This window comes from Trypanosoma brucei, chromosome 2 (assembly GCF_000002445.2).
Source record: "Trypanosoma brucei brucei TREU927 chromosome 2, complete sequence".
NCBI lineage: Eukaryota > Euglenozoa > Kinetoplastea > Trypanosomatida > Trypanosomatidae > Trypanosoma > Trypanosoma brucei.
In genome coordinates, this window is record NC_005063.2 from 755,485 (window position 1) to 767,750 (window position 12,266).

At 43.3% G+C, this 12,266-nt stretch overlaps 3 protein-coding genes across 3 annotated transcripts, besides 15 other annotated features; all 3 read right to left on the reverse strand.

Moving 5' to 3' along the window:
- Positions 1-12,266: part of a sequence feature (sequence corresponds to BAC RPCI93-28H13) that runs on past both edges of the window.
- On the reverse strand, positions 423-1,526 carry Tb927.2.4240 (GTP binding protein, putative; the record flags this gene model as incomplete). The annotated part of the gene is made up of 1 exon (XM_946533.1): positions 423-1,526. The coding sequence occupies one exon, from the start codon at positions 1,524-1,526 to the stop codon at positions 423-425; it is 1,104 nt and encodes a 367-aa protein (XP_951626.1).
- Positions 1,694-1,716: a microsatellite.
- Positions 1,873-1,893: a sequence feature (AT_rich).
- Positions 2,125-2,160: a microsatellite.
- Positions 2,264-2,290: a microsatellite.
- Positions 2,592-2,650: a sequence feature (AT_rich).
- Positions 2,701-2,734: a microsatellite.
- Positions 2,830-2,934: a sequence feature (T-rich).
- Positions 3,081-3,188: a microsatellite.
- Positions 3,234-3,266: a microsatellite.
- Positions 3,352-3,388: a microsatellite.
- Positions 3,515-3,661: a sequence feature (A-rich).
- Positions 3,807-3,826: a microsatellite.
- Positions 4,218-4,242: a sequence feature (AT_rich).
- Tb927.2.4280 (dual specificity protein phosphatase, putative) lies at positions 4,449-7,577 on the reverse strand (the record flags this gene model as incomplete). Its single annotated transcript, XM_946534.1, has 1 exon — positions 4,449-7,577. One exon carries the CDS (start codon positions 7,575-7,577, stop codon positions 4,449-4,451), a length of 3,129 nt encoding a protein of 1,042 aa, XP_951627.1.
- Positions 9,574-9,603: a sequence feature (AT_rich).
- Positions 9,627-11,915, reverse strand: Tb927.2.4330 (paraflagellar rod protein, putative; the record flags this gene model as incomplete). Its single annotated transcript, XM_946535.1, has 1 exon — positions 9,627-11,915. One exon carries the CDS (start codon positions 11,913-11,915, stop codon positions 9,627-9,629), a length of 2,289 nt encoding a protein of 762 aa, XP_951628.1.

The following is a 12,266-nucleotide window of genomic DNA, read 5'->3' on the forward strand; positions in this document are numbered from 1 at the left end:
TTCGTAGGCGCATATACATGCGAGTGACCGTAAAAGAAAATAAAACGAGCGATAAAATGAAAAAAAAAAGGAAAAACAATTAAAAAGGAAAGCCCGGTATTTCCTCATCCCACTTTGTGCAGCACTTTCTCAGTGTAAAGACCAGTCCGGTTGAGACTGTTGTGTAATAACTTAGTGCGGGGAAATACCTTAGTTTTAGTACCCTACCTTACACACTGCATGTATCTCAGAAGAAACGAGATCACACACTTCCGCAAAGCCTATAACCCATTTTTCTTCATGTTGGTATCCATCACAAAAAGCACACTCGAGTAAACACGCTCACGTACCGCTATGACTCTCAAACGCATAGATACACACGTACAAACCTTCCCCCTTAGTTTCTTTTTCTTTTTTTTTGTGTGTGTGTGCTATTTCGTCCCTTATCGCGAGGCTCCATGCTCAACAATCATAATATCACCATCTTGCATGGTGTATGTGGCATCCACATAGGCCATTTTAAGCTCTGCCGCCTCGAGATTTGGTTGTTCAATAAATTTATCCCATGCCATTATTTTTGCCCGGTGAAAGTGCTGCTCCATGTCGGAGTGAATTTCGCCACTAGCCTCTTTTGCCGTCGCTCCTACGCGTGTGGTCCAGCCGTGAGCCATCTGCGGACCAATTGTGAAGAAGGACTGCAGTCGTAGTAGTTTATAGGCCCGGCGCAGTAGCAATTCGCCATGCGGTGTATCTACTCCATATTCTTTCAAAAAGAGAAGCCGCTCCTCGCGGGAGTTAAGTTGAGATGTTTGCTCTTCCAAAGAAGCGCACACACGACACGTCCGTTCAGAGCCAAGCGCACTCTCAACCATATGCGTGTAGCGGTTTCCACTCGCAATAGTCGATTCATCTGTATTAAGAACAAACATCATGGGTTTGGCGGAGAGAAGATTGTACTGCTGTAAAATCTGACGCTCTTCGTCAGTCTTCAACGACATATCCGCCGCAGGTTTGCCTTCCTGCAACCATGATACGACGCGTTGGCAAATCACCAGTGAGGGATCTCCAACCTTTCGTATCTTCGCTTGCTTACTAAGAATTTTTTCCATTGCTTCCAGATCCGCCAGCACCAGCTCATTTACAATAGTGCAGACATCTTCCAGTGGCGTTGGTGTACCGAATCCATCTCTAGCGCTCTCAAAGCAACGCACCATATGCAAAAGAATGGTGCATGGCCGAATATCACTGAGAAACTTATTTCCAAGACCTGCGCCTTTTGACGCCCCCTCAATGAGGCCCGCCACATCCGCGAGGTCGATCTCGACGTCAACAATTTTATGCGCCCCGCTAAAGGTTGCCAGCCGGCGCAGCCGATCATCCGCAACAGGGACGCGGGCAAGGTTGGCGTCTATGGTACAAAATGGGAAATTTCCTGTTTTTGCCTGCTGACTGCAGGTGAGGGCATTAAACAGAGTAGACTTTCCAACATTGGGAAGGCCAATGATTCCAGCACCACGTCGCCGCAGTTGCAATGACGAAGTGTGCATAAATCACACAAACACCACGCACCTGATACGATTCTAGTTGTTGTTGCTTTTTTTTTTGAGTGATAATTCGATATGAGGAACTAAAGAGAGAAATATCAATGAAGTTTTAAATGGGATGTTTGTAGTTTCCGGTAATATGTGGTCCCTCTCTCACCCTTTTCCCCCGCTGTATGTATGTATGTATGTACGTGTTTGTGTTTGTCTACATGATTGTGAGAACATTCATTTGAGCATTAACGAACAATGAGAAATGGGGGTAAGGAGAGAATGATAACAACACAAGGGCAGTGAAATGGCAACACATCTTAAGACGATGTGCATGTGTGTGGTCCAATACCGATGAGGGATTTATATATATATTTTTTTACCGAATACAAAAATATAAACGGAGGCATATGCATGTGATGAGGTGTACGTATTCCCATATACACCTTATCACATGAAATGGGCAGCTTGTGTGAGCGTGTGAATAGCGGTAATAACTCACTTTAAGGGAAGTAGAGATGAAGGCAAGAGAAGGCGAAAAATCTGAATTCAACAGACACACGCCTGCATACAGTTAAGCTTGGCACATACATACACACATCGAAAGTATGACATATGTTTATGTATATATAAATATATATATTTATATTGGCCCCCTATGTATTGAAAACGCACTTCGCACACACACAAACAAACAAAACTCAAAAAAAAAACAGAAAAAGAAGCATCCGACGCCATAATTGGATAAATACGAAGAAGAAGAAGAAGAAAAAGGAAAACAACATATTCACACACCATTTACATCATTTGCATCCCCTTCGTGCTCCGCATCCTCCTTTACGAGCAACACAAAAAAGGAGAGCAAAATATAAAAAAAAATGACCATCGCAATTTCTCTTCCCTTGTCTTATAATAATAATAATAAAGACTAATTAACTTTTCTCCATCATTCATTTTCTCACGTAACCGTACGAAACAAATCACAAAACCGAAACAACACAATTTTCCACACGTGGATCGAAAGATCCTTGCGGCCAACGAATACAGAACAACAAAAGTAACAACGCAACCAAAAGACGCTTAAAATAAATAATAATAATAATAAATATTTTTGTTTACTTTTTATTTTATTTTTTTTTCGAAGAGAAAGCAAGGAGGAAGTGATAGGGAGAGGGGAGAAGGGAAAGAAAAAAAAACAAACAAAACAAACAAACAAACAAACACCTTCTATGGGGTAGGGAAATTTACTAATTACATTATAATAATTTACAATTATAACACGGAATTAATGAAGAAACTTTTGGTTTTATTAAATACGTTTTTTTTCTTTTTTGCCTTGTTTCCTTCTGTATCCTTTTTTTTCTTTTCTTTTCGTCTTTGTTTTTATCTCTTTCTCTTTCTTTTTTTTTCCTTTTCTTTATTTGCAGAAGCTGACAATGTTGAGGTGAGGCAGTGTCAAAAAAGAGATGGTTAAAAACAAAAAGAAAAATAAACAAGAAAGGCTTACATATTTATAATTTTGCTCCACCATTGGGCTTTCTCCAACCAACAAACAGGGGGGGAAAACAAATGTACATACATCATAAATGCGTATACATTTAGATATAAATATAAATATATATATTTATGTTAGTGTGGATGTGGATGTGGGCATGTGTGTATATATGTATATAAATACTTTGTAAATTGAATGGAAAAAAAATTAGTGGACCAGCGACAAGGTAATAATAGTAATAATAATAATAATAATAATAAACAAAAAAGAAAAAGTGACAACAGTTTGGCAAACGTACAGTCGCGAAGAGTTTCTCTTACTTCATTTTTGCATATTTTTTTTTATAAAAAAAAAGAGAAGAAAAGAAAAGAAAGAAAAAAAAGACAAAGCAGTAAATGATAGTCGCCGGTAATAAAAGAGAAAGTTAAGGGTTTGGTGGACATAAAAAAAAAAAGTAAGAAAAAGAGAACTTAAAAATCAACAATAACAACAATAGGACAATTGCCTCAAATACAAACAAGAATCACAAAAAAAAAAAGAAGAAGGGAGGATCAGGTAAGGTGGTAAGGAAAACAAATGGGAGGGAAAAGATATATAAAAAAGAAAAAACTAAAGACACAAATAAAAACAAAAAAGTAATTAAAAAGTGGAAAAACTGTTTAGATTTTTGCCTACATATAAAAAGAATAGAAAAAGGAAAGCAGAAAGGTAAAATAATTCACAAAATGGTTTCAACATTACCGTGTGGCTGCTCAAAAAACAGAATAGTCAAACGCTGCTACCCCTTAGGGGTGGTAAATTATATATATATATATATATAATGGGGGACTGCATATTTCATCCATTCCTTCTTCTTTAAAACAAAGTCAGAAAAAAAAAAAGAAGATTCATTTGTATCGGGCTGACAACTTTTCTTTCTTTTTTGTTTCTTCCTCTTCAGAAATTATTGGTGTTGCATCCCTTCTTCTCATGCCTTCTTTTCCCTATTTTTTCCCCTTGTGATTTGCACTTTTTCCCTTTTTTTTTCTTGATTGGTTGCCAGCAGCTTAGAAGGGGAAGAACATGGTACAAAAGTGTTTAGTTTTTTGTTCATTCGTTCAATAACATAAATTTAAATACCGCAAAAAAAAAAACTTCTCTGTGTCTCGAACGGCGTAACGCCGTCTCCTCTTTTTTTTTTAAATTTTTTTCCTTTCATTTCACGCTCCCTCATTTATTATTATTAATTTTTTTTTTGATTCATCTCCGTCTTTCCGTAAACATTTGAATCGCCCTTCTCCCACGAATACGGAAGTGCCTTTGCTAATTGCAGCAGCAGCAGCATTTGGAGTGACCTTAAGGTCGACCAGCATATCAACAGAAATAATTTATCAATCAACCAGATACAAAACACAAACAAACACAAACAAACACATATATATGTACAAACAAATATGATGGTTTTAATCAAGTGCTAGCAACAGTTCATCCGGTTCCTCACCATCGTAAACAACCTCCTCCACAGGATTTTTCAGCACCGCTCCCGTGGCTAATCGCACATCATTTCCTGATTTGAGCGAGGCGCGGTAGGCATCCATGGCCTCATCTGCTTCAATGCCACATCTAGAACCAATCCAAATGAAAACACGATGCGATGGAGAACTTCTCCCATCCTGCTCAAACCCACTGCTGGAACGCGGAAGAATAATGACATAAGCGCGCTCTGCTTCCATATCGGTGGCATCTATAATATCACGCACAGGGGTTCCAGTAAAAGGGTAAGCGAATATTTCCATTTCATGGCTCACTGGCGTTGTACCCCCAGCCTCACGCTCAGCTACTCCTTCATTCTTTTCCTCTTGATAGCTCTCTACTGTATGTTCGATTGGTTCATTGCGACGTGGTTGTAACGACCGATGACTTCCCACCCGTGCACTCGATGCCGCAAAGCTCCGTCCGGTGGGTTCCCGTGGCGTTGGTGCGCTTTTGCTCTTCCCTACATCCAATTTTCCTAGATCACGTTGTTGCTCCTTCTCACGAAGACGCTTGTGACCCGACATGGCCTGTTTCTGTTGCTTCACTTCTGCTACATATTTGGTGAAAAGCTCCACCATATCGCTACGCGATAACAAACTATCCCAGCAGGAGTCATGCACTAACGTAATAGTCAAGCGCCTTAAAGTGCCGCAGCTGGTCTCCCCCCTCTTGTACACATTACTATCAACAGCAGATACAACCTCTGCAGGGGTCAGTAAACATTCAACGGGGTGCTGTAGTGGTGGAAGAGGCGTATAAGTTATGCATTCACCTTTATTATTCACCGTGGTCTTTACTGCGCCATGGTAAAAGCTATACTTAACAAACTTTTCCCACTCTTCTTTGGCCTGCTGTCCAATGGCAGGAGCACATTCCGGTCCTACGAAAAAATGTGAAACAGTACATGGCTCTTGTGATCCACCCGGTGTCGGGCAGCCACTTAACAAGAAACCATAGCATAACCGAGGATCCATGGCAAACTCGTCACACTTATCGTCCAAAACACGCACAGACTGATTCATGATGTGAACGCCCTCTTCACTTCCGTTCTGCTGCTCTTTTTGACGACGGAATACCAACGCCAGACGGTAGGAGAAGGGAAATAGATAATCGGGATATGGCACGTATGCATATGCCTTGTCAAGGACAGGTCTTGCCAGCTGGTCTTGCCAAAGCAGTAGGCTCACGTAGAAACCTGGATTAGGACTGCAAACCGTTCTACGCGCGCGAACGTAATCATACGCCTTTTCATAACATAACCCTTCATACCACATGACATATGCAATAACAAACGAACATGACCGTGAAACGCCCTGATGACAGTGAACGAATGTCTTTCCCCCATTAAGGCGTGCCTCCTCAATATATTGGTTCACAACAGGGAATAGCGAGAAGATGGGCTCGTCAGGAGAATCGCTCACATTTAGGCGAAGATAGCTGAAGATATCCTCATGGGCGTTTTCAATGGAGAACGCAACGGTGTTCACGACGGACGTGATACCTTTTGCCAGTAGTTGGGAGCGATCCCTCGCTGCCTCCTCACCTCCCACAAAAAGCCACGGAAGAATTTCCGTCGCTTCCGGTGATAACGCCTTTAGTTTCTGCAGCTTTTCCTCTGTTATGCGTATTTCGTCGTGCTCAGGATTAATCTGCGAATCATTCAGGCCGCCGTCACCCGCTTGCTGACGCAGTGCCCCATCCAGTCGAAGGGCGGATATGACGGGGAATCGCGGTGACATGAAGGATGAGCTCTTTGGCGTAAGGCATGGAGATGCTGCAGAGCTCGGTCCACGCTCACTCCCTACCTGAGAATTAGCAGTCCGGTTGGGAAACCGAGCTGTGAAAGGAAGTGGGCTCTCCTTCACGGCGCCCCCGGCATCGGTAACCGATTGCTTAGAGCGTATTGTTTCTAAAGGTGGCAGCTTCCTCGCGCTGTTCTCCACATCTGGTCGAGCTCCTGTTATAGGCGGTATCAAACAGTTTGAAAGCTTTGTCGTAGGGAGTGGTAAGGGATCCCCTTTAAGTTTCTGCTGCTGGTACTGTTCAAATGAATATAACACGGCACCCTCCTGGCGCTTTGACTTTCCGCGAGATGAATTCTCCTGCGACCTGCCGCCGGTCGGTGTGGTCCCCAGCACTGAAGCAGTTGGCGCCGGCTTTCGAAGCGAGAGCAGCGAACGAAGGATTGCATTTCGCTGGTATTCCTCTCCCATAAACGATGTGCGGCGTGATGGCCGTCGGCTGCCCACTACGTCACCTATGCTAGCGCACAACGAATCTTCCCTTCCACATGCTGCAGCTTCTTTCTCACCACGGCTGGGGTTGCAGTTAAAGAATAAACATTGCAAGGTCTCCTTGCTGTTAATAAGAGCTTGCTCCAAGCGTCCTGCGTGGACGGCAGCGACTGCAGCAAGAGAAGGATGGGCCCTAACACCGTTGAGTATATAAATGCTATAGTAGTAATTGTAACCATCTCCACATTCCGTACCGCAGCCTGCGCCACGAGAGAAGAGACGAGCACCAGCATGCGAAAGCGATGCGGGGGGCTTGCCAATATTTGTAGAAAACGGGGTAGCAAGACCTCTAGGCGTGAACACATCCGACAGCACGGAAGCCCACGACGGCGAAACATCGTTCCAGCGCCAGTTCATGTCACAGTCTTTTAACGGATACTCAAGCGTTCGGGGCGTAAACATGTTTGGGGATCCCAACGTTGCTTTTCCGGTCGGGGCATTTCGTGGTGAGACAGGTTGTCGTTGCACTTGAACAAGAACATACACCCGTGTATCATCTAGCTCAATTTTTGCCTGAGAGAGATCCATCGGTAGAGCAGAAACATGCGACGGGTCAAAGCGCGCGGCAGCCCCATTAACTGACGCCGAGGAATCGCGATGACGAAATGTAAAGGCCTTCAGATTGTTTTGAAATTTCGAGAAGTGGTCCACCGCCACAGGCGAGACGTCATATGCGAGGTGCGACTTGGACACCCTTTGAGGAATAAGGATTATATCATCCAACGTGAAGGGAACCACATCCGTGCATAAGGCAGCACCCATGGGGGCCGCAAGCAAGAGGTGTTAAACAAAGTCAATGACAATAACAGCGGTTCCCCGCAGTGCCAAATACAGGGATTTTACACCAGTAGTGAAAAGGCACACAACTATGAAGTCACTAGCTGGGGCCAGTCAACAGGGGATCGTGTACAAAGAAAACCCTCTTGTACGCGTATACGCCCCCAATGCTAACGTTGCAAGCGTCTGGTTGTCTATCCTCCTCCCTTCCCCAGGTTTCTTTCAAGCTCCAACAACGCAATTATGTATTTTATCTTATTCACCTACTTCCTTTCTCCCACTTACACCTTTTTCCTGTAACTGTTTTGGTTCGAGCTGCTTGTTTGCTTGGTACTTCTTTTGTTGTTATTGTTGTTTTGTGCTCGCTTAGATACTCTCTCCGCTTTCCTATTGCTCTTGTAGACTCACACCGAGCAACTGTAATTTATGTTTTAAACACACAAAGTAATAATAATAATAATCAATGGTAAGACGCAAGGAAGATGAAGTTAACAGAAAGCAGAAGCACATCAAGTGTAAACGTAATAGAAAATGAAGTTCAACAACACACAAATATACATGAGGAAACAAAAAAATAATATAATTGTTTGAAGTGTGGAACCACGGCATATGAAGTGGGGAGATAGCAGAACCCCGAACCGGTACTGTCCCCTGTCACACCACCACAGCACCCACATGAAGGTAGTGGAAAGGGTTTTTGTTGTTGATTTTGCTTTTGTTCGAAGAAAAGGAAAAACATATAATAACAATCATTAGTGAGCGACACGACAGCCATACAAATGCCGAGTAGAATAAATCTAGGTGACAAATTTTCGTCATGCGTCGGAAACTGAACAAAAAAACGGCATGACACATAGATACACAGATATATGTATGTAAACAGCGTGAAATAATAATGAAGAGCATGGCGAAAATGAAGAAGCATAACCGACATCGAGTTGAAGCAGCTTCCAATTTCACATCAAACTTCAAACCCGCAAGTGTATTCATTTTCACCCATCATTCAAATCACTGCCACACACAAACACACAAAGGCACTAGGCAAGGGCACATTATCTTCGGGGTGAATAAGAAAAAGAGGATGGTGGAGAGGCATGGTAAAGTGTAATAAATGACGAGGATGGAGATGAGAATGTGTTACGCTATGAATCGCACAACTATGAAATTACACAACACCAAACAATCGCCGAATGGGTTTGGTATTAAATGCGACATCTCCGCGTCAACCCTGTAAAAATAACTTCACAAATCATCCTTCAAACAGTCACTTCAACTCCCACCGCGGCTTTTCCCTGCGCGACTCCGCGCCTTCATAATATTCATCGCAATTAGTCATTGATTCATATTTCTCTCCATTCCCCCATCCACCTAGGAATTCACATATTTTCAGCAACTTGCCTATCAAGTTGGCCAAACAACTTTGCTCCATTTCTTCCGGTAGACTCTTCAATCAAATCACTGTAACAGGAGTGTTGACTCCCACCAAGTGGAAATATGCGCCTCGCATAAAGGGAAGCAAAAAGTAAAGAAAAAGCAAAAGACAGGTATGATTTCACTCCCTCAATACATGTGTTTTCCCCTCCTTCGTTACTTTTATAAACGCCTCACATGCCGTATAATTTTTACTATACATCAATAGCGCTGTGATTATTTGCTCCATTTTCATTTTTACAAAAAAAAAAGACAAAAAAGTTGCCAAGTGGAGGGGACGGATAGTCATTACTCCCTGGCTTCTTTTTTTTTTTTTGCCTCAAACAATCACGCCAGCTTCAAACACAGTATACATCAATACGCTACCGAATACCCGCCTGAAAAACTTTTATACTGCATAACCACACACGTACACATACCCAGTGGTATGGTCATAGGCAGAAGTCAAAGAAGTTACTGAAGTTCAATTAAGTGTGTACGCGCTCCCCCTCCCCCCATATACAAAATGGGAACTACAACGCAAATACGGTCACTGTAGCAGTGCAACAACTTTTTTTTTAAATAAAAAAATATAAAAAAACCATCACACCCAACTTTTGTGTTTCAATCATCTTCATCACAGGGTGCCACGTAGTTGATTGGGAACAACCCTGTGCGCTGGTTGCACACACCTTTCAACCAACCCTCTTCCTGAGCACGACTTACGCACACAATCACTTCCCCTTCATCAAACGTTAGCTCATCTGGTGCTCGCGCCTTGTATGGATACAAAGCGCGCAATGAACGTCCCTCGACCCGCAGCACATCGTTTATGCCAAGCTGAACACCATGTGAGGCAGTACTTGCATCACCGCCAACTCCATCACCCATTTCTTCAAGTGAATTTCTGCGAGATGAAACTAGATGAGACGGTTTAGCAGACAGTGTAGCAGCTGCACGATCAGGCTCCTCACCGCCAGCGCCATGTGTGCCAGGAACCTTTTGATGTCCTGGAAGGGGATGCGTTACTGCCTTGGGGTACGATGCCGATGGGGAACCTGCGGAAGGTGTGTCGTTGAGCCGACGATCTAAAAGAGCACCCACCTGACGCTGCAGTGGAGTTCGGTATTTGGCCTCAAGCATAGGAAGTTGAGTACGTCTGTAGGAGGCACGTTCGCTGTTCTCCTGCTCAATAGCAGCACGGATCTGTAAAAGTGTCTTTTCCTCTTCGACTTTCACCTTCTCATCAAACGTTGTAGACGGTGTTACCTTCTCACGGTAATCCAGAATAGTGGAGTGACGGTTCAAATTAACCTTCTTCGCTATTTCGCTCGGGTGAACGTACTCTACGCCCGCAAAGCGGAGCGAGGAGAGTGTGGGCTCGATGTCCTCACTCGCTTTATCTAAATTCGCACGAATAGCCACAATTTGATGCCCTAGTTCCCTTCGTTTTAGCAGCAGTATTTTGTTTGCCTCGACGTACTTCTTAGCATTGACATCTAAGGATTCAGTATGTAGTTCCTTCTTTATTTCGTTGTCCCGTATCTCCTCATCCAATTGCATCAGGCGCCGCTCCTTGCGATAGAGGTACCGACTTGCGGCGAGGTAATAATCCGAGTAGCGTTTGAAGTGATGGCTCTGTATCGCACGAAGCATCTCACTGAATGTGTTCTGCCGCTTGTCGACCTTGGATGCGATAGTGTCACAACCATCAAGAACAAAGTTATTCAATGATGTGGCGAGATCCTTAGCCTTTATTGCATTAGTAACAATATTCTGCAACTTCTGAGCATGTTCCGATACCGCTTTGAGAAACGACTCGTGGCCGCTTCGACGTCCAGCCTCTCGCTCTTCCATCTGAAGTCGCCGTTCAATTTCTTTACGGCGCTTCTGTGCCAGCTTCGAAAGCTCGACTTGGCACTGCTGCATTTCCCTAGCCAGTTCGAACATACGATTCCACACACCCTGCTGCTGCTCCCTATTTTTCTGAAGAAATTCGTCAGACAGACCACGATCCGTTTCGTAACGTTTACGTTGATGTGTATCATCGTTGTTGTAATTCTCAATCTGTTCCTTTATCTTTAAAAGATCTTCTTCGCATGCTTCGATTTGTCTGTTTTTTCCTTCAATCACCGCTGTGATATCTTTATCAGCCATACGAAATATGGCCCAGCGCTGTCGCCTATCATTCACGCGAGATTCGACGTAATGATTTGTAATGATGGGATATTGATCGGTAATAAGCTGGAGAATGCGTTCGTATATCTTAAGCTGCCTCTCGGAAATCTCCTCCGCTAGAGCCATTTCACCGTTGGAAATACTCGCTTCAAGCAGTTGCTCACATTTGTCAACATCAGGGGAAAGAACTTCAATGGTATTTTGAAACTCGGCGAGCGAGCCCAGCAAACTGCGCGCATTGCTGCCCTCGCGTAGTTTAACTCGGAGGGCATTTGAAATGAACCCCAACTCACGCGGCTCAAACACAACACTACTAAGCTCGGCTTCGCACTGTTCAATAAAGCGTTTCTGCTTCGGGGTGATGAAGGGTTGCGTTTTGAGCAGTTGAAGAGAAGAAACTGCGTGAACCACTTCGGGGATAGTCGCATGCTGTTCCGTGTCCGCACCTGAAGAGGATATGTTCTTTACATCCAAGTGTAAGTTGCAGTGTTTAATAACTGTCTTGCTACACCAGTAATTACCAGACTCTACCGAAATGTTCTGCTGAAGTTCAGCTAATTTTTGATCACAGATCTCAAACTGCAGGTCAAGTTCCGTAATAGTGGATTCAAGCCAGGAGATAACCTTCTCGTGAAACGCCTCATCGGAGAGAATGTCCTTCAGTTTATCCTCCTCTTGTATATAAATGTGCTTGTTCCTCTGAAAGAGGGTAGTTGATTGAGCTGATTGCGTCATTTACCTGTTAGACTCTCTGTGCCTGTTGTTCTCTTTTCCTTCTGCCTTAATTTATTAGTAATATCTAATCCAAACGTATTTGATACACCCACTTGCTTCTAACTATGACTTTTTCCCACCCCTTATATTGATTGTTCCCTTTTTCCTCTTCTTGTCTCTACTCTATTTCTTTTCTCATTGGAGTGAATAAACAGTATTTGAATTATTTAAAAAAAACGTGTTCGAGGAGAGAAAAGTAGGGTAGTAGTTCCTTTTTGTTTTTTTTCCACCGTATGAAGAGTGAACAGAGTAAAAAAAAACCTGACACCAATAATGCACATGCACAAAACGGAGATAGGTACAACTTAACTG